The 21,591-nt window shown below is 43.2% G+C and overlaps 1 protein-coding gene across 4 annotated transcripts in view; it reads left to right on the forward strand.

Moving 5' to 3' along the window:
* The window catches only part of ERBB4 (erb-b2 receptor tyrosine kinase 4), an 873,292-nt gene that overhangs the window by 447,000 nt on the left and 404,701 nt on the right, over positions 1-21,591 (forward strand). For all 4 annotated transcript variants that reach the window (XM_082228041.1, XM_082228042.1, XM_082228043.1 and 1 more), the window contains exon 3: positions 21,011-21,194. In XM_082228041.1, the coding sequence (XP_082084167.1) occupies positions 21,011-21,194 (184 nt within the window). The remainder of the gene's footprint in view (positions 1-21,010; positions 21,195-21,591) is intronic.

Genomic DNA, 21,591 nt, shown 5'->3' on the forward strand with positions numbered 1-21,591 from the left:
CATGCACTCTGGCACTCTGTGTGCCAGTAGTGGTTTAGTCATGCTGGCCACATGACCTGGAAAGGTGTCTGTGAACAAACGCTGGCTCCCTCGACCTGTAAGCGAAATGAGCGCCACACCCCATTATCATCCTTGACCATCCGGGGTCCTTTACCTTTACCTTACCATACACACAGCTCAAGCAGGAACCTCCACATTCTCTGGCACCTCTAAAGTCCAGACATTGTCTTTATAAAGCAGTTGGTTTATGCTGAGTCAGACTACTAGTCCAGCATTATCTAATCTGGCTAGCCGAAGCTTTTCCTGCATTTCCCCATCACTGCTGCCTGATTCTCTTTAACTCGAGACACCAGGGACTCAACCTCACAGCCATCTGCATGCAAATCGTACACTCTGCCAGTGAGCTATGGTCAGAAGCAGTGCGCATCCACAGGAGTTATGCACCAGCAATCCCAACCCGCCCTGTCAGCTTTGCAAGCATTTCCATTCATTAAAATAAATACAAGCAATGGATTTTCCTACTGTTGTACCACAAAATTATTAATGTCAAAGCACATCCTATATGTTGTCTGTATAGATGTAATTAATTCCGGATTCATTTTCCTAGAATGAAAGCACCTGAAGTGAGAAATAAGGCTCTTTCCTCAAGATATCCTGCAGTGTAAAAATTGATGGCTTGCCAGCTAAGATAAGAAATGCGAAGCATTTTCAATTCCATGAAAGAACGTGGCAAGCAGCTAATTAATTAAAACTATCGGGAGTTCCTTTGAAGCAGCCTGTGATTAAACACAAGGATTTATTGTGGAACAATTAGGTAAATTTGGCCTCAGGTATCTTCCCTCTACTCCCCAGGGAGTCAGCGATGAAATTCAGGTTTAGCGTTATACTTTATTACAGATTTATCTATTTTAATTGATTCAGCATTAGTCTCATCCAGAACAGCAAAGGCAAAGGACATATTATGTTAATTTGCAGACTTCCCATGAGTTAACTTTTGCCTCAGCTGAAAGAAAGAAGCATAGTTTGCCTATCTATTTCATATGAGTGAAAGTGAATCCGGATAAAAAAGATGAGCGCTAATAGCCTTCATTATCTCAGTGATCATGGTGTCCTGTGTGAATCTTAAACATGACATTCGGAATTCGAAGGGAAGGCACAGTGGAGACTCCTAAAGCGAAGTTAGTGCAACTGCTCTTTTCATTTGGAGAGAGGTTTGTACAGTGAGAAAGTTGGAAATTCTACATGGACAGTTCTCTGTCGGTCCTGAGCAGTAGGCGACTGTGAACCTGATCTTACGGAAAGATGCATCTGTTTGCTAGGGGGAAACCATGTTGAGAGGTTGCATAGCAATTTACCATCTGTTTCTCTGAGAAACAGGGACTTGTCTCAAGAGAGACAAACATGATTGCATCAGGAAAGAGACCCCAACCACTCCCCCAAATGTCTCAATCTGGTTTCCTGCTTGGCAGGGGGTTGGACTCGATGGCCCTTGTGGTCTCTTCCAACTCTATGATTCTATGAATCATATAAAAATGATGTTGGATATTAGGCATCCAGGACAAACCCACAAGTTATTCTGCCTTGTCTGAACTTTCCACCCAAACACCCGTATGCAAGACCTTCTTAGGCTCAGTATGAACAATAACTTCCTCAGTGGAGAATGCAATATGCTTAACTTGATTTGATGAATTCAATGCACAGATAATTTTTAAAAACATATTTATCAGGATATGTGGGTGTTCTGATTAGTGCCAGCAGCAGGTTTGAATAGCTTTTGGCTTTTATAGCCTCGTAGAAAGAACTGTCTGTTGTTTTTCCCGACTCTGGCTGTCCTGGATTCTCAGGGAGCTGCCTCATGCCCTCCCTCTTTCTTTTGCTCACTGGACTGTGTCTGTGAACTGTGATAGCTGTGCTTGCCTGCCTGGAGAGAGTGGGGTGGGTGGGTTTTGCCCGGCTGGAATGTATCCTGTTAAACAGAGGTAAGAGTCACACCTCTTGCTGCACCCAATACTTCATCTCTGGGGAAATCAACTGTATGGAGGGACCTGTAATAAAGTCATATTATTCTACAGAATTTGATCAGACAGATGAACTTCATGTTTTGGGACTACCTCTTGTCTGGGTGTCCCACACTCCAAATATAATGCCTTCGGGCCACTCCAGACATAAATGGTTCAGGCTTCATTGTACAATTTTCTAGAGCATTGCCCTGTAGGAGGAGTAGGAATAGGAATATCTCAGTTAAGAGTGCAATTAATCTGAAATCATTTCATCCAGATGTATCAGTTCGACTTTCACTCAACCAAATTGTTCATCCTACTGAACAGATTAAATAGGTGAACCATGATGTAAGTCTGCTGGTTTCAGGAAGTGTAAGACATGCACTGGTACAGGTGGCATCATCATTCAAACCAGTGTCTTTTTATAGGCCTCATCCAAAACCTCACCAAAGACTGCCACTGACGTCACAAGAACAAGGTCTGTAAATCAAGACTCTGCCAGTTGCTAATGTACAAATTTAGAAAGAAAGCACAAATCATTCTGGAATGATAACATGTAATTTTCAATGTTGCATTCCTGCACATGCAATAAAACAAAAATAATAAATGGAAACACATTAATATGGCAGGTCTTAATTATTGAGTGGCAAGGTTTAAGCAGGGCTGGCAGACTAGTTTTCTAAAATTTCAAAATTTGGGGCATGACCTAATTTCTAGGTATACCTTCCTATACACACTTAGGGCATAATCCTATGCATACAAACCTGGAAATTGTCCCATTGACCTCAGTTGGGCTTACTTCTGATTAAACACACACAGGATTGTACTGTTACTGACATAAAAGTAAGCATGCATAAATTCAGGTGGTATATTTAACTTTCCTACTGGAACTGAATATGCATCTGAAAGTGCTTAACTTTGGCTGAATTCTGCCTTTGATAATTTCAGGATTTATTATAAATTTAGCTCTTCAATCTATTTTCATGTTTAGTATCTCTGGTTCTAAGTGATAATGAATGACGCTGTAACAGGAGAGAAGGAGAGAGAGAGAAGGAAAGAAAGGATGGTGGAGCCATCTCAAGCATTTTTAGCAGCTCCTGTCATTATTATTATGAATGTTGTGCTTACCACGGTGGCCTTATCCAACCACCCAAGCTCATGGGATGGGAGAGAGGAATTCCCTGCCTGCTATGTGCAGCTACCAAGATCTGACCCCAAGGCTTCTCTCAACGATGAGAACCTTAATCATGCACATGCGACTCTCATTAAAGCCAGTGGGGGTTGTGACTGTGCATTCAGGAGCACAAATTGCTCCATAGTCTGCAGCGGTTTAATTTAGTATTAAATATTCATGGCCTGTGGGCCAAATGAGGATAAGAAAATATTGTAACAGACACTGGCAATGTGGGAAGCAAAGCTGCTCTATGGAAAGGTCAGCCATCCATCCATGAAAACACCATTAAGAGGAGGGATGCAGTGCAAATACCCAGAGCTGCAAACGAAAGTCGGAGTTTAACATAAGAACGCCATCCTTCCAGTTAAAATATGAAAGGCGAACTTGCATAGAGCAAGCTGGGGAACCAAATGCCAAGGCTGAAGTGAAGCTTTTCAGATGTCTGCTCACCTGCCAAGGTATCTCCCATGGTCTTACACACTGCCAAATCTTTGTTTGTGATATATCATCTGTTCAGTGATCAGCTGCTGTGATATATTGATCAGCAAAACACTGGTAGGACCCTTTTCAGATCAGGACATGATTGTTGACCCCTGTGGGGTCCATCATGACCCACCATGCATATCAATGCTGTTATGTACTGAAGTTCTCACCCTGGACCAGCAGGGGGATACTGTAGATAGTTTTCACTCAGGTCCACATATGCAAATAAGGGATTGAAAGTGACGTTCAGTGATTGGATAGTTACAGAAAGTTGTTCCAGTTGTGTGATAGTGGAGCTCTATATAAGCAGGCTGGCTGAACCCTTCAGTTCAGTTCAGTTCTGGCCTGTGAATAAACAAGAGCTGTTTGAAGAATCGCTGTGTCGTCTGATATGTTCACCCACAACTTTACAAATGCGTTAGACAATGTATATTTTCTATATTTATAATTTTAGACATTTAGAATTTCTATAACCTTCTTTTCAAAAATATTTTCTTTTAAAAATATTTTCTTTTAAAAATATTTTCTTTTAAAAATATTATATATTTTTTTCTACTAACAAACCACTCCCTGAAGTGAGTAACTATAGCTCCCCTTTTATAGATGGTGGATCTCCCCTTTTGTAGATGGTGGATCCAGAGGAGGGCAAGCAAAATGGTCAAAGGCCTGGAAACGATGCCTTATGAGGAACGGCTAAGGGAGCTGGGCATGTTTAGCCTGGAGAAGAGCAGGTTAAGGGGTGATATGATAGCCATGTTGAAATATATAAAAGGATGTCACATAGAGGAGGGAGAAAGGTTGTTTTCTGCTGCTCCAGAGAAGCGGACACAGAGCAATGCATCCAAACTACAAGAAAGAAGATTCCACCTAAATATTAGGAAGAACTTCCTGACAGAGGAGTGTGGTGGAGTCTCCTACTTTGGAGGTCTTTAAGCAGAGGCTTGACAACCATATGTCAGGAGAGCTCTGATGGTGTTTCCTGCTTGGCAGGGGGTTGGACTCGATGGCCCTTGTGGTCTCTTCCAACTCTATGATTCTATGATTCTATGATCTGAACCCAGGAGATAATACCGTATTTTTCGCCCTATAGGAGGCATTTTCCCCCCTCCAAAAATGAAGGGGAAATGTGTGTGCGTCCTATGGGGCGAATGCAGGCTTTCGCTGAAGCCTGGAGAGCGAGAGGGGTTGGTGCGCACCGACCCCTCTCGCTCTCCAGGCTTCAGGAAGCTCTGTGCAGCCCTCGGGAGACCGGCGCCACTTCGCGCCCGCCTCCTGAGGGTTGCGCAGTGCTGCCTGCATCCTGAAGCCTGGGGAGACCGGTGCGACTTACCACTGGCCTCCCTAGGCTTGCGGATAGCAGGGAAGCCTCCCCTCTCTCATTCCACCTCTCAAAGTAATGAGTGTAAAGGCATGCAATGTGCAGTAAGCATGTGGTGCAAAATACCTGCTGTTGCTGTTTCGCACAACCTTAGGTCCCAAGGGCTGGTTATGGTGGCATTGCTTCTGGAATACAGCTTCCTCCTTCCGAGTTCTAACTGGATCCCAATCAAGATGTCTCTGCGCTCACTTAGCTAGGTGAGAGAAAGGCACCTGGATGTTCCTGGATGTTCCTCACTGCTCTGCCTAGCCAGTGATAGCAGTACCTCTTTTGGATCCATGGATGCAGAGAGTTGCAGATACCAGCTGTTAAGTTTCTTGCCTTGCGTGCTTGAGCTTCTGCTTCGCACACATTTCCCAGGCACGGTGACTGAGGCTTCTGGTGACAAAAGGCGTGGAATATGCCCTACTTAAAGTTAGAGGAAAGATGACGTCCTTGGCAACGTTAGGGGAGTCTGAAGTCTTTCTCAACCAAATTTCTCTGTGGATTCTAGAATTACACATTACCTTCTCTTTTTCCTGAAGTGATAATGAAAATCCATGATTCTTTTGTGTTTCAATGCTGAATTGTGCACAGAATAGTGTAGATGCATGGTTTCCTGGAAATGTCAGTCCCTTCAGTCCCTTTGTTTGTTTTTTCTCCTGCTGTGCATTACGGAATGCGCACAAGAAAAGGCAATCTCGATGCAAGGGCCGTTGTATGTATTGCACTTCTTTTTGTGTGGTGCCTTACCAATGCGCAGGAGCGCGCATGTGCTTCAGGAAAACACTGCGCAAAGAGAGCTGTGATGCAGTCATACATATTATTTACTACCCTTTATCCATAGGTCTCAGGGCAGCTCACAACATGAAAATACATGATAAAAACACAAAATAATAAAAAAATCACCACAAACCAATATTCTCCCACCCCATCAAATCAACATAGCCTTCATATTTTTGGCAATGTTTGGGGGTGGGTTAGGGAAAGGATGCTAATGAATAGGAAGAACTGACAGCTGCAGCAAATTGCATGCTACAGTTTGGAAATGAATTTTAGAAATCCTTCTTGTTAAACCAAAATTAAGGAGACGTGAAAATGAGCACAGAGCAAACTTCAGAAAAATGAAGCAATAGAACAGGGGAATCCATTCATCCCTAGGCTATCCAGTCTTTTTATATAAAGTTTGTTATAAGTGTGCCGTTATTTTTAGTTGCACCACACATTTTTCCTTGGTACACCTGCCCTAAAATTACAATCTTTGTATTTTTAGACTATTATTGTTTTCTTTTTCTTTCTTCTTTTCTGGGGCTGATGAGATGACTCTTCTGATAATGCCCCACTTGCTTCCTGATTAGGCACCAGAAAGAAAGAAAACAGGAAGCGGGAGAACTCTCTTTCTTCTCCTATTTTTCATGATCTGTGCCCTGAAAATCTGTCACTGTGCTCACTCTCCACTGAAGCTTGTACTGTATATCCAGGAAACTACTGATGCTCAGAGAGGCTCTAAGATCACAATTTTATGAACACTGAAGTTACAAGGGAATATTCCAACTGAGTGGGAAAAAGAGACAATGCACAAGTTTTGACAAGCGTCTGAATCTTTCGCTTGAATTTAGATCACATAGGGCACTGTTTCTTCAATGTCACAAATGCTCTGTTAACCTGTGTGAAATGTTTTACTTTCAAATGCAGGTACATATGCTCAACGCATACAGGTTTGATTGCACAATATATATATTACATGATACAGCACAATTTGCTCATCCAGCTAGAACAATGAGACATGACCCTCAGTCTTATGCAATCTTAGACATAACTCCTGTATTGTTCAATAGGGCTTACTCCCTTAGTAACTAGTTTTAGCACTGCAGCCTTAGACACTCCCGCTCCCTCCTCCAATTAGAACAAACTGCACTTTACATGTAAATGCACATCTCTCTCCACTACTGCACCCCCAATTTTAAATTGAAAACAGCATTGAGAGGTTGCAATCTTGAGCGGAAGACTGGCAGGACAAACAGTGGATAATACTTTCCTCCTCCTTAAGCTCTTTTTCCTACTCAAAATTGCCTCCTCCACTCAGAACCTGAAAAGGTGATGGGGTTCTATATATGTTTTTACAAGGGTAACACGTTACTGAAGGAGGGAGGGGATTAAATGTGCAGTAGTTGTTCTGGACAGTAGCTCTGTGTTTAATGTAAGATGTAGTTCCAATCTCAGGCTGTAGTTACTCTGCTGCTCATCAGGATCAGCTGAGGCTGTGAAACACATTCAGGGTCTCGTGATACGCTTATTCTAGCAGAGCTGGAAATTGATCCCCCCGTTCTCATTTGGTGTCTTAAGCACAAGGCTATTCTTCCTTAAAGGGCTTTTGGTAAAAAATAAATAAATCCCTGTGGAGTTCAGGAGAAACATCTACTTCCCTAATTGTCCATTGATCTGTTGTTCTGAACAGAAGGTAAAATTCCCTCTTAGTTGTTACCATTTCACTCCGTCTTGTACACAAAGAGCAATTAAAGATCATAAGGTAAAACACCTTCCTCATCTATTCCTCACTGTCAGATTCTCTCCCCCCCCAAAAAAAAATTCTCACTGGCTTCTTGATAGTAGCATCTATTACACTTCATATTTTGTTTGTTTAACAGTATATGTATATACCACTTGATTGTAGTAAAACTTCTTAAGTGGTTTACAATAAACATTAAAAGCAGTTTAAAACATTTTAAAGATATAAATTAAAATAGCAGTGAAAGGAATTTTTAAAAAACCCATCAGCATCTACGTGTCTGCATAGGCTAGCTTAGACAGAAATGTTTTAAGCAGATTCTAAAAAGAGGACCATGAAGGCGGCTGCCTGAGTCTATAGGGAGGGGGTCCGAAGTGCAGGTGCTGCCACACTAAAAGACGCCTGTGGAACGAGTATAATGTGGTACCTTAACAGTGCCCCTTCCACCGATCAAAGCATTCAGCTGGGCACCTGGGCTTAGGTGATCCCATAAGTAAAGGAGCTCATCTTCACAACTGCTCCCCCCCCCCATGCAGCAAGAGCCACAGTCTCTCTTTCTTTTTTTAAAGTAAGACAATTGGGCATTTATTTCTTCTAACATTGTGAATGCTGATTTTTTGCTTTGCTTTAAATGCCTTGCTATTTTGTGTTTTTAACTGTTTTTGATAATCTTTATAGTATTTTAATATCCTTTTGGAAGCCGCCCAGAGTGGCTGGGGAAGCCCAGCCAGATGGGTGGGGTATAAATAAATTATTATTATTATTATTATTATTATTATTATTATTATTATTATTATTGACACAGTTGTTTAGAAGGCGATAAGGAAACCAGTGATGATTGAACCTCTCTGTTTTGGCTGATTGAGGGCATATGACATTTGTTTATATACATTATTATTTGTATGCCAACTGTAACAAAAGATCTCTGGCAACTTACAGCATTAGCATAAAAAAACTCAGATGCTGAGATAACATCGTGGAGCCCTAATACGAATAGTTAACTGGGGGCCACTAGAGGGCGCATTGGAAGATGGCTGACAATAACATCTCTCCGACCCACACGAGGTAATTTGGAGGCTATGATGGGAGTAATTAGCCTCCCTACCCCCCCCAGGATGGTGGGGGGGACTGCCCTTGCCTGCTGTGCCCTATACCACCCCCGAATTTGTGGGGATGGGGGCACTAGGCACAAAGCCCTCCTGTGGGATTCCGGCACTCCTGGACGCCGTCCCTGATCTGCGCCACTAGCTGCAAGAACTTCAAAAGAAACAATTTGGATGAAGGAATGCACATATTTCAAGGAAGGAGGGGGAGTAAAGACTGCTAAGAGAAGAGATCTCTGATAAAACAAGACAAGAATAAATCATGTAAAGATACGCCAATATACGGTATGGCAAATGACTGATGGGGGAGGGGGGGAAAAACTTTCCTTTCTTTCTTTATGTGATTAAACAAGAATCCCCTCCCCTCACGAGTCAGAAATGTTGTTTTAAGGACTTAAGCTGTGGACTGTGTGGAGATAAACTTTTGAATCAACGCATGTTTTAAGAAGAGCGTGGAATGACACAGTTAAAAAGGCCGTCGCCATATTGGGAAGTTCTGTCGGAGGTCTTGAGTCTGGGAGGAGAAAAAGAGAAATAGAGCTGCTTTTATATTGTAGGTGAAACTCCTCAGAGGGACTTAAGAGCGACAGTTTTGCAAGATTAATGATGGAAAGAGCGATGTTATCTATGAAGGTGATGGTATATGGGAACCATCTCGATTTGAGGATTGGAAGAACGGAAAAATTCACACAGGATTAATATTGGTGTTTATCGGCTTAAGGAGACTATCAGAAGAGATCATAAAGAAAAAAGAGAAAATATATGAACAAGATGTGATGTGGAAAAATAAGATGGGATAGATTTATGAACTCTGTTTGGACTGATTGGGACATTAACACAGCAGCAAGAAGATGATCAGAATTCCCCTTCGGATCTTGAAATATGGGTCCCCCCAATAAAATTTAAAATTCGGCTTTGTAATTCGGAATTTATGTGATGTGATTTAATTTGATTTGATTGGCCGGTTAATAAAAATTATTTTAAAAATAATAATAATACGAATAGTTAACTGGATTATCTGAGTACAAATCCATATGTAGCCAAAACTGCACCTTCCACGCATAATAAGAGGCTCACATATTAGCAGGCTCAGGGAAAACCCAAAATCTATAGAAGGACACAGAACGATGAGTGACAGAAAACTGGGAGGGAGAAAAGGGAACGGAGCAGAGTGGCTGTGCTCCTAAACAGGATCGTTCCACGTTGCAACTTGACCCATTTGCATTTTTCTAGTATGCAATGCAGCCCCCCCCCCCCGAAACATCCTTTGTCTTTTAGATTAGCAAAGGAAGGGCTCCTGGGCAGTGAATGAACACAGCAGACGGACAGAGATCTTAGTAGTGTGTAATGGCAGGCTCTGGGTAGTAAACCCTGGTATCGGGGCGCTGGAGGATGTGATGCGATGTGTGAAGAGAGTGGAAATAACAATTAATGCATCTGAAAAAGCAGCATTTTCTTCCCCTCGTTAGAGAGACCACTTGAGTGGATACCATATCTTAGGCACGGATGGCAGCGTAGCGAAATGTCCAGCTGTGCTGTCAGTTCGCCAAAGAAAGCGAGCAGGGAGCAGGCAGTAGCAGACCCACTGCACATGTTATGTCAAGTGCCGGGGGACAGGAGCGGTTCTGTGGAGATCTGATCTACATATATTTGTAAGGCCTTGCCCTTGACACGCCGCTGGGAGGGAACATACCTCTTCTGCTTATATCTGTGAAAGGAAGCATTGTTTTAAAAAAGCAAACCTGGTCTTAACGCCTCACATAATATAGCACCTTCCAGGAGTGCATTTGTTGCATGCAAAATGCTGTGTATGTATATGAATGTATATATGGCTTCTCTTGCATATCCAGGTATCCAGTTAGGTATCAAGCTTGCTCCATTTTACATTCATCAGGTTTGATATATATTAAAAACTTTTTGTTGGTGTTTTATTCCATTGCTTTATTTTGTGCATGTGTTCCCTTCAAAAAAGCAACAAATCTAACAAGACAAGTCAGGAAAGCAGCCACCTCTGACTCTGATTTCCTTGACTGTACCTTCCCATCTGCTTTGCAGCCTGGGTGGCAGCTGCTGTCATGCTCTTCTGAACTTCATTTCTCCTCCTTGACAAGAGAGCACTGGGGAGTTGAGATCTTTTCATTAGCAGCTGTAGTCTTTCTTAAGGAAACCAAATGCATCCAGACATGCACTTGACTACTCAACATACATTATGACAACGGTGGTTTGTGCTGGATTCTGAATGAGAGGCACCATGGATAATAGTGCCAAGATGGGGCTCCGACAAATCATGCTTGGATATTGGATCGTTGCTCAACCATGTGATTGACCCATTAATAAGAGACTTCCTCTTGCTCCTGAGTCTGAATTAACACTTTATATTTTCAAAAAGCCTGCACATTTGTATGAGTAACTTGTATATCAGATGGACAAGTGATGTACCCAGTATATTTTTGTACACAACATGGTTTTTGTTAGGCATTAAATTAAATTTAAACCCTAGCAAGATGATGACTTACCAAGTTATTATCACAGTTGCTCTCATGTTTCACCTCATCTACTTTATTCTGTTACATGGCACATAACACATATCTTGCACCTTTGCAAGCCTTGAGCACTGCATAGTTCTTGAGCTTTGTTAGGAGGCAAACTGCATCTATTGTGCACTTGTGCATTGCATTGATGCTCTTGTTCAGGCATCCCCAACCTGCGGCCCTCCAGATGTTTTGGCCTACAACTCCCATGATCCCTAGCTAGCAGGACCAGTGGTCAGGGATGATGGGAATTGTAGTCCAAAACATCTGGAGAGCCGAAGGTTGGGGATGCCTTCTCTTGCTGGATTGGTCCTGCTGGAACTTCCTGACAGTAAGAGCTGTTTGACAGTGGAATTTGCTGCCAAGGAGTGTGGTGGAGTCTCCTTCTTTGCAGGTCCTTAAGCAGAGGCTTGACAACCATATGTCAGGAGTGCTCTGATGGTGTTTCCTGCTTGGCAGGGGGTTGGACTCGATGGCCCTTGTGGTCTATTCCAACTCTATGATTCTATGATTCTATGGTGCATGATGAATTTTTGGATCTGTTGAAATGTTTACTTTTTTCAACAAAGTTAAATGATATGATGGTGCAGGGTTTAAAATCCCAGGGATAAGTTGTGTGTGCTCAGCTAGCTTCCTCTTTATGACAATCCACCATTACATGGGCCGTGTATGTGTGTGTGTGTGTGTGTGTGTGTGTGAGAGAGAGAGAGAGAGAGAGAGAGAGGTTGACAAGAGATTCAATGGTGGGCTCAGGGCCAGTGCACGTGGCCCTGTTGTAACACCCAAATGAGGCTAATACTGATGATGATAGTAGTAACAATCTCTCCAGAATGATTTATGTTAAGCACCTAGGAAAGGCAGTAAAAATTACCTCTTACGGTTGCTGCACACATATGCCAGATGAATTGGATGCCAGTTTATAGAACCAGAAAACAGACTTGTTTTTAAAGGCAATATCTTCTTTTTAAAAAATCTGCCACATGAAACACCAAACACGATGGCTGTTAAACAGGATGAGCCTTTCATTAAAAATAATAATAATAAATACTTGTGTTGCTATTTGACTTCCAGAAAAAAATGTGAATGCTTTAAAAACATGCATTAAATCATTGACTTGTTATTGGGCTTGCTTCAGACTCCAAATGCTCTAAAAAGAAAAAGTAAAAAAGCCTGGCCATTCTATGCTTATTATGGGAATTGGTGAACAGAGAGTTTGTTTTCTTATTGATTTTTGACCTAGTGGTATCATGAAAGAGGGGTGTGAATGTTAGGCAGAAATATAGCTTTGAAGACGTCTGGTGTCAGTGCATCAGCAGAACAGAATGGCTCTGCATAGCTTGCACCGCCAGTAAGATTTCAAGGCCAACTTTAACAAGGAAGTAAATGAGAAGATAGCAGTATAAAAGTGGCAAGCTCTGAATTGCTTTGCTTCACCATCAAGCAGGCCGTAATTGCAGCCAAATCTTAGGAAAGACTTTCAAACCCCAAGCCATGCAATAAGGAATTTCGGATGAGACTCATACTGAGGCATGACCCCGCTTCATCCCCCTCCCCACAAGGCTCCCTCAATTGTGCTTGGAATAATACAAGAATAGACAATGAGGTACAGCATTCTTTTCCCCACAGTGGACAACTGGATACCTCCAGGCAGCTCACAGGTGAGCAGGAAGGCAATACATGACCCTGAGGTGTGTTTGTCACCAACCCTGTTATCAGGGTGAGGATGTTTTCCTCTGAGCATGGAAGTTCTCATTACTCATATTGTCTAATAATGGTAGGCTTATGTGAGCTCCATGAATTTGCTACAAAACCACTGTGGGATCATGTTGACACGAGGAAGGGAAATTTGGAAAAACAATGATAATTAAAAACTTGTCTAAGACCATAGTTTCTTCATTTGGTTCTAAATTCTATGTATTAAATAGTATGCATTGTTTCAAAAAGTATTTCTCTTATCTGTTCTGAACTTGGTGACTGTAAGTTCCATCATCATCACCACTAATTTATTATTATTTAGTCTTTCCATTTACATATGACTTAGTATCCACAGATATTTTTAAAATAAAAAAACCATAATAAAAATACATAAATATGCAATAAGCACTATTTCAAATGAATCACATTAAGGAAGATCCAGATATATGAATACATAATATCCATATGCATAATAACTAGAGTGAGTTCTCTGTCTCCATTCAAGAGAGTAGATAGGAAAGACTGCCGGGCAGACCACAGTTTAATGATCCCTGAGAGCGGGCCCAAGCATCCCCAGGGGCTGGTTGGGCCGCTGCCAGGGGAGTGCCTGTCCAAGGGCTGCCAGCATTGGCCAATAGCGGCAGCCATTTGTTGGGTCACTTGTGCGCCCAGAGCCTAGCTGCAACACTGCCCACCAGTGCAGGTGAGCGGACTTCAGAAAATAGCTCCGCTTATCCTGAGTCAAAATGGATTGATGCTTCCCCTTTACCCCCACCTGTAAGCCCCAAATCTCTAACCCCCTCCTCTGCCCATCTTTTCCCTGCTTACCTTTCTACAAAGGACGAGAGGATGGAGGGACTCCACCCTTCTGCCATGCTGCAGGCAGGTGGGTGAATGGATGGTAGTTCAGTTGGAGGGAAGGCAAGGACTGAATCCGGCTTGGATTAAAATAAAAGCTGTAGAGGACCTCAAGAATCAATATGAAAAGCCACCAGTCTTCGTATCTGTAGCCAAACAATATGAACTTTGGGTGTTTTTATGCCATAAAGTAGGGCTCTTGAACGGGTAGTCCATGGTCCAAACTGGGCCTCTGGGTAGCTGTATCTCCTCCAATGTAACTGGATTCAGAAGCTAAAGAAGGTTGTGGACTTGGCAGCCAGCCACTTGATAGAGCATGGGAGAAAAAGAGACCCTCGCCTGCTATTCCACATTCTTTTCTTCATATGATTTCCTATAAAAACTAGTTGCTGATTGTCAGGGAACTGACATCGGAGCTAGAGGCGGAGGGAAGGCTCTCAAATGATGCTGGAGAAGGGCCCAGCAGGGAGAGAGGCAGCTCCGCAGATGGGGAAGCAAATCAGCGCAACACCAGGGATATAGAGGGGCTGATGGGGGAATGGGGGAATCGGCGAGAGGGCTCCAGGACTCTTCACCGGACACCAGCGGGGAGAGCACGGGTCCTCCGCTACCCATGCCCACCCTGCGCAGAAGACCTCCGCGCAGAGAGAGTAGGAGGAGACTGGGTGTCAAACAACTTTTATGTTGGAAAAGATTTAAGAAATGCCCACTGACGGATTCTGCTAGCGACTGAGGCAGCCACGAAGTGAAGGGCTGTCCAGACTGAAAGGTTTAGCAAGGCAACAAAGCCTGGGGAGGTGGCAACTTACGCACGAGCAACCCATACACATTACACTGATCATGGATTCTTGCCCGTAACGTATGTAGTATGGCATGAGCTGATGTATAGTCCTCTCTAGGTACTGGAGGATCAGAAACTTTGTGAACACCAACACACACCTGCATGTATTCATACGTACAAAACATTTAGCTCTGTCCTTTGTTCCATATGAAACCATTATTAGCCATATACACCGACTTGTTAGTTATTACCCACCATACTATTTAATGACAATCACCTTGGTGCAAACTCACTTTGTTGGCTATTCATAATCAGCAGTCCATAGCATGTGTATGTAGCATAAATGGTCAGACTTTGTTGCCATGCCTTAGTTCTTTCTCCTTCACTGTAATGGCTGTGTATCTCCTGTTACTATTGTCCTAGCAAAGAGAGGCAGAGGACAACTCATGCTATTTTCAATCTGTCTGCTATAGTTTCCACATCTTTTGATGCAACAAGCACCAAAGGAATTCACAGGAGAATGGCTCAGCTTGCGGTAGACAAGGACATTTCTGACACATCACAAAATACACAAGACTTGAAGAGCTGAAGAATAGCAGATCTAGTTCTAAAGTCTCCAGACTGAGAGTTGATACAGCAGATCTACTTGCATACCCAATAGTAGGAGGTGCACAGCCCAGAAAAGATGGACAAGAGGCAAAATAAGGCAGAAGACCATCGGTATTTGGGTTTAAATAGGCCACTTCTTTTATTGATTACAGATGTAAGTAAGCTTTGGTGAAGGCATTGCGTATGAATATGGCATCAGCTAGCCCACCTGACTGGAGGGCTAAGGTGACCCTGGACTGAGGTTCACCCCATGACATGGGTCAAATTGTGGCAACCCTACCAGGTCTGCCATTGGGAAGGTTGCTATGGCCCATTAGCCCCCATGTGGGCTCCCAGACAGAAACATCGCTTCTTGAACCCTTTTAGGGAAATGCCCACTTACTGAAGGATCCAACCCAATGCCTTATCTGCCACGCAAGTCAGCTTCCCCCTTGGCCAATTTGCCACCAAACTGCACATCTGCAACAAGCCTTTTGCCACAACCAAAAGTCATTTCCAGCTGCTGACAAGTGGACTGTTTCTGTCTGAAAAAGCATCTCTTCTGAAAAAAGTAATTCTAGGGAGCAAGGTCAGCAATGCAAAAAAAGAACTTTCTTGCCCTGACTATCCCAACTTTCCCCCAGGCAAAATGAAAATAACTAGATTCAAGATTTTAGGAAGACACTCAAAAGTACAGTGAGTCTGAGCTCCCTAGTAACAACATTGGATCGGCCCTGTACTTTTACTGCAGCTCCCATCAAATTCAGTGGGGTTTTCTCTTGAGTAAAGTCTTGAGTATGGCTTCTTCACTGGGAGGGAAGGTAAAACCTTTCTCTTTAATCAAGTTTGTGAGTCCTGCTAGATTTTTTCGGCTGCTTTGAATTTTGTTGTTTGCTGTTGCTCCTTAATGCCTTTTTAGTGCTTTCAGTATATTCCACGTTGATCTCCTTTTTTGGGGGGGGGAGCAGACTACAAATTATTCCAAATAGACAAATAAGTGTTCTTACAAATGAAGCCTTACAGCACTCCATTACACATCTACTAAAAATTAAGCTTTGTATTGAGATCATTGGGGCTAACTCATGGGTAAATGTGGATAGGATTGCAGTTTAAGTATAGCAGCCTTGCCGAGTTTGTTCACGTGAGTTCAGAAATTGTGGTCTACATCTTTCCACATGATGGAATGGCTTGATGAGAGATGTTGGGGGGGGTATTTAATGTATAATTAAGTGGATATAAGTTTGTAGTAACCACTAAAAGAAATGTTTCTGTCATACTTGAGTGGAACCTTTCATGGGGGTGGGGTGCGCAGATGATTAATATATATATTCTGCGCAAGGTTTTATTCTACTCCAATATACTTTGGATTTTCTTTTTTTAATATCTATCCATATATATATAGATTTGGTTAGCAGTTGTTTTTGCTGCTAAGAACAAACTTTGTTCTCGCTGAAGGGTGTGTGTTTGACTTAAAAAAATTAGCATGTCGGAGAGAGCCTTTGGCTTCTCCTTGACATGTTAGTTGTGAGGGTTTTTCTCTTTTTTTGCACAGAAGAGCATCCCATCATGTGCTCCCCCACCTGCTGGGCTGAAAAGCCCAGACACAGGTTTGCTACCTCAGGGAGAACCAGGCCCCAGAGTTTCATGGTTTTCAATTTGCAGAGTCAAGAGCAGTCTGCTATAGATCTGGCATTTCTGTTAGAGCTAAACTTAATTCAGTGCATGTTAACAAATTCCTCTTTGATCTGCTAACTTACTTTGATGTTCACGCTTGTTTTCTCTCTCATGTATTTGGAGAGCTGTTACATGGGCATCTATATATACATTGTGTTTATGCTCACCAGCTTCAACAATGGCCTTAGGAATTTGCTGCATTTTGCCTGGGGTCAAGGACAACCTTGTTATTTGGCTGTGTCACAAGCATAGTGTGCAATGCTTGTTAGAGCTGCCTCCCAATTCCTTCCACTTTTAAAGCAGTGTTGATATTAATCCTTTGTAATAGGACTCGGGGTAACAATCTACTGTTCATTAATCTGGCTTTTCCTTTCTATATTTTAATTACATATTAGTTGCAGGCTTATAAATAGTCAATCACCAATTACCTTCGGCAAGCAACTATGGAAACTTCCATTATATAGAACCTTAGACACCCTATAGTTCAGGAATCAAATTCTCTGTTCTGCCAAGAGTTCTGGTGTGAGGCTATACTATGGGGTAAGGCAAAGGCCTCCCTTATAGGGTTCCTGTGGGGACTACAAGATAATGCCCCAGTTTGGATAGGACACTTAACCTCCAGGTGTTGTTGGTCTCTGTCTTGCCAGCCCCAGCCAACATGGCCAAGGGTCAGTGGTAACGGGATGTGTAGTCCAGCAACAAGTGGAGGGCACCATGTTGGCTACCCCTGCACTAAACCATGGTTAGTTCAGCTAGGTTCTGGTTGCCTGTTCATCCAAACCTGGCCAAGCTTACTAGCCATGCTTTGTTTGGGCCTGCAAACCAGGATCTGAAAGCATCGTTTGAAGTTAGCTTGTGATCTGAAGGCAAATTACATAGAAAAGCATACTCCCCAAAGTGTTTTTGGGCAGGAAATACATTTTAAAAATGAGCATTCTAGGAAAAGGACACACAAAAGGTGCATAGTCTTTCTGAGCAGTTTGTTGTTGTTTTTTAAAGAAATCTGCAGAAAATGGACTGGAACAGACTTATACCTGAACTCATGACACAAATGGAAAAGGCTGATCTACCCCTGCTCTTTACAGACAAGCTCTTACTTTTCGGCCCAGCTTCCTGGGTCTGCAGCCTTGCAAGGCATTTATTTATTTTTTAGACCATGAAGTCTTTTACTCATTTGATGTTGGTGGGTACAGATTTGGGCTACTGGGTTCTGTGGAATTATTAATTAACAATTTCATATATGAAACTGCCTGCCATCTGGCTTCCAAATATGCTGTGAGTCTCCCCACACCCCCACTGCCTTTGGTTTACATGAATTGCTTTTAGAAGAACTGGCAAACCTTCTGCTAGATTTGATGACTGACTTCAAAGTGAAGTGCAGTAATCTCCCCTCCCCTCTCCAAAGTATCACTGAATTGCATCCGCCGCAGGTGGAACGATTAGTTTGTTATTCTTGTCGATGCAAACACAGCTGCTCTAAAAAGAAGCCAAGGCAGGGCTGTCCAACGTGAGGGTGTGTCCATTCAGAACCCGCCCCCCCTTCCCTCTTTGCCGCTCTTCTCACTTCCTCAGCCTGATCTAGATAGAGGCTCTTTGGCCAGGAGAGAAACATTGGAAGCCACTGAGATAACAGATGGTTCAGCATCTCCCTTTGTTGCCTCATTCAAGTACACGCCAAAGCTCACTCTGACAGGAGGGGCAGGAGCTGCTTCCAACAGCTTCAGCAGCTCAAAAGATTCAGAGTATCCTGCTTGTGGCGCATTTTCCCCTGAAGTGTAAATGGATGGAGCTTTATCTTAAAGAGCAGAAGTTATCAGTCACCAACCTTTTGTTTGAATTAAGTCTTTTGGAACTGGGAAGGATTGCACTTCACAAGCTCAGAGTTCAGATGTCAGCTCATCCTTTTCAGGGTGTGGAAGAACTGCAACTTGACTTTTGCTTCTGTGGGTAGTAATGCTGGAAGATGAAAATCCCTGCCTTTCCCCCTCAGCCCTTTCCAGATGAAAACACAGGCTCAAAGACAACCGAGGCATTGATGTGGCAAAAAGCTTTAATTTTCTTGTCTGCATTTACAAACGAGGTCTGTTGCAATGGAGATTGTAAATGTTCTGATGCAGTCATATGCTTTGTGGGTTTTCTGGTCTGGATGAAGCCAAGCAGTGCCAGCCCTACCATTAGGCAGAGTGAAATAGCCACCTCAGGCAGCAGTTGCAGGAGGGCAGCAATGATGAGTCCTCCCAGGTGTTCTTGTCCTCTTTGGCCAAGCAGCTATGCTTGCTTGTTGCTGATTTGGGCAATCTGCCTGTCTCATTGAATCCCTTCTCCCAACCCACCTCATAGTATAGTTGAGCGAGCCCCTTGCACAGGCAAGCAGGGAGAGGGGCAACCGGGCCACACATCCTGGCAGATGCCACACCTGTGTCACTCTGCTCATGTGATGCATGGTGGCATTGTTGCTGCATCTTGCAGTCAGTAGCAGCTGGTGGAGTGGCACAGGTGACACTCTGTGGCTCTCCTGGCTTTCCAACACAGCTGCTTACCTGGAGGGGAAGAGGCAAGACGTGGGCAGCTCAGTGGAAGGTAGAATTGGATTGGCTCTGTCACCACATGCTGAGATCCCTGTACTGAGCTCCTCACCCTCCTGGAAAGCAGCAGTGACCCACAAGACTGGTAAGCTAGGACAGCAATGGACACCCCTCCCCCACCACTACTCATAACTCTGAGTTGCCAGGCAGTGAGCTGCAGCAGTAAGGTGCTGGAGGGCAGTATGCCAAGTGGCCAGCTCTATGTCCCACAAGCTACCTTGCTGCCCTCCAGGTGATGTGCTGTTGCCAGAATTCAACAAGCAGTCTGATCAGCTTCTGAAAGCAGCATAGGGGCGAGGCATCATCTTACCCTTCATCGCACGCGGTAAAATATGTTGGGCCAGCCCTGAAGACAAGGCTGTCCGACAGGAATGTTAGAGAGCGCTTCTGGATGAGCTTCAGGGTCCATTTGGTTCAGGAACCTGTTTCTCAAAGGGTCCAGCCAGATACTCCCAGGAGGTCCAAGTGGGGCATGGAGGCAGCTGCTTCCTCTCTTTGCTCCTCACTCACTGAGCACACGGCCCCCAGGGAGATCTTCTCCTAGCAGGGAAGTGGGATTTCTCTAACATTCACATGGATGAGCGGAGTCAGAAAACCGCATAGGGCAAATTTGCTTTAGAATCTGGATCTTTGACCTCAGTGGATCCTGAATACTTTGCGTCTAAGATGCTTTCAGACAGCAGGGGGGTGGAGTGGGGCAGAAAATACAAAAAATGAATACAATGTAGCTCTTTCCCAGGCAAATTAGAGGAAAAGATCTCTAAGCTGCTGAGTTGCATCAGATGCTCTGTAAATGAATACTGTGGTCTGAGTGATATTTGCATGATCATGACCATTAGGTTTGGGTTATGGCAAAGAGTCAGAAGACTTGGGAATTCAGTTCTGTGCCAAATGATGAATGATAATTTATCCAATTTAGGATCTGGAGGCTAAGTTGTGGCTGATGAATTGACCAGTGTGGTACACTGAATTTTCCATAAGGCTCACCATCGCCATCTTGTGTCACATTGTATATTGCACTTAAAACATTTTATTTGCTGCTGTATGGTTGAGTCCCAAATAAGAAAGTGAGTACACTCTGGCTGTTCGGATATACTGATTGGCGGTGTGTTCAGATATCTGAATCAATGGTTTGGGCATACTTTTTATGTTTGCATAAGTGAATTACTCTCTTATTCTTAAGTCTTGAGCTTGGCGGGGGGAGGGCACAGCAGACTGCTGCCGACTGAGTCAGATCAGCCGTCCATCTTACTCAGTAATGTAGGTCCACTGACTGGTAGTCTCTTCAGGGTTTCAGCCATGCCTGGAGATGCCAGGAACTGGACCTGGGAGCTTTTATGTGCAAATGACTTTGACCCTTCTCTACTTTGTGATGGTACCAAAGTCACTGAATGATTTCATGGGGGCAATTTAATTCTTTCTTTGCTGGCGTTTAGGGGCTACATCATAGCAGTCCTCACACAGGGGACTGTTGGAATGCTTCAACAGGTTTTTATGGATAGATTGCCATTGACTGGAATTGTATTAATTCAGTCTGTTTTTAAATGATATGCTAATGCTGTGTTGTTTTTAGCACGCTTTGTAAGCCTCCTTGGAGAATGTAAATTCTTTTTTTTAAAAAGCTGTCTAGAAATGTTAAATAGCAAATAAATTATGTTTTTGTTTCTTGCAGTCTATCCGAGAAGTCACTGGCTATGTTTTGGTAGCTTTGAATCAATTTGAATACCTTCCCCTGGAGAATCTGCGCATCATCCGTGGAACTAAACTCTATGATCGCTCTGCCTTGGCCATCTTCCTTAACTACAAAAAGGATGGTAGCTTTGGACTCAGGCGACTTGGACTGAAGAACTTGACTGGTAAGGGAAAGACCTTTTAATAGAGCTGTTTGATTCTACTGGCAGGTGAGCTTGCTGGTCTTTCTGTGTACAAGAAAATGTACACAGAAGCATCCTGATACTGCAGTCTACAACAAATACCTCCATACAGGTGTTATCTTTTTCTCCCAGGGAGCCTGTTCCTTCAATGGGAGCACTGACAGGCAGAAATTTGGTAGGTGAAGCTTTCCCTAGAATGGCAGTGCAGTAATGGGAAAAGTTTTATCTCTTGCAATTTCTCTTTGGTTTTCCTCACTTTCTCATGTTCAGTTCACATGATAATCATCAACATTTTAGTGATAATTCCTAAATATAAAGTTTTGTATGCAATTTTTCCCTAATATACACATTTTTGCAAAGCAGTTTCCCTAGTAATGCA

The sequence above is a fragment of the Podarcis vaucheri genome (assembly GCF_965113315.1).
Source record: "Podarcis vaucheri genome assembly, chromosome: 1".
Taxonomy (NCBI): Eukaryota; Metazoa; Chordata; class Lepidosauria; order Squamata; family Lacertidae; genus Podarcis; species Podarcis vaucheri.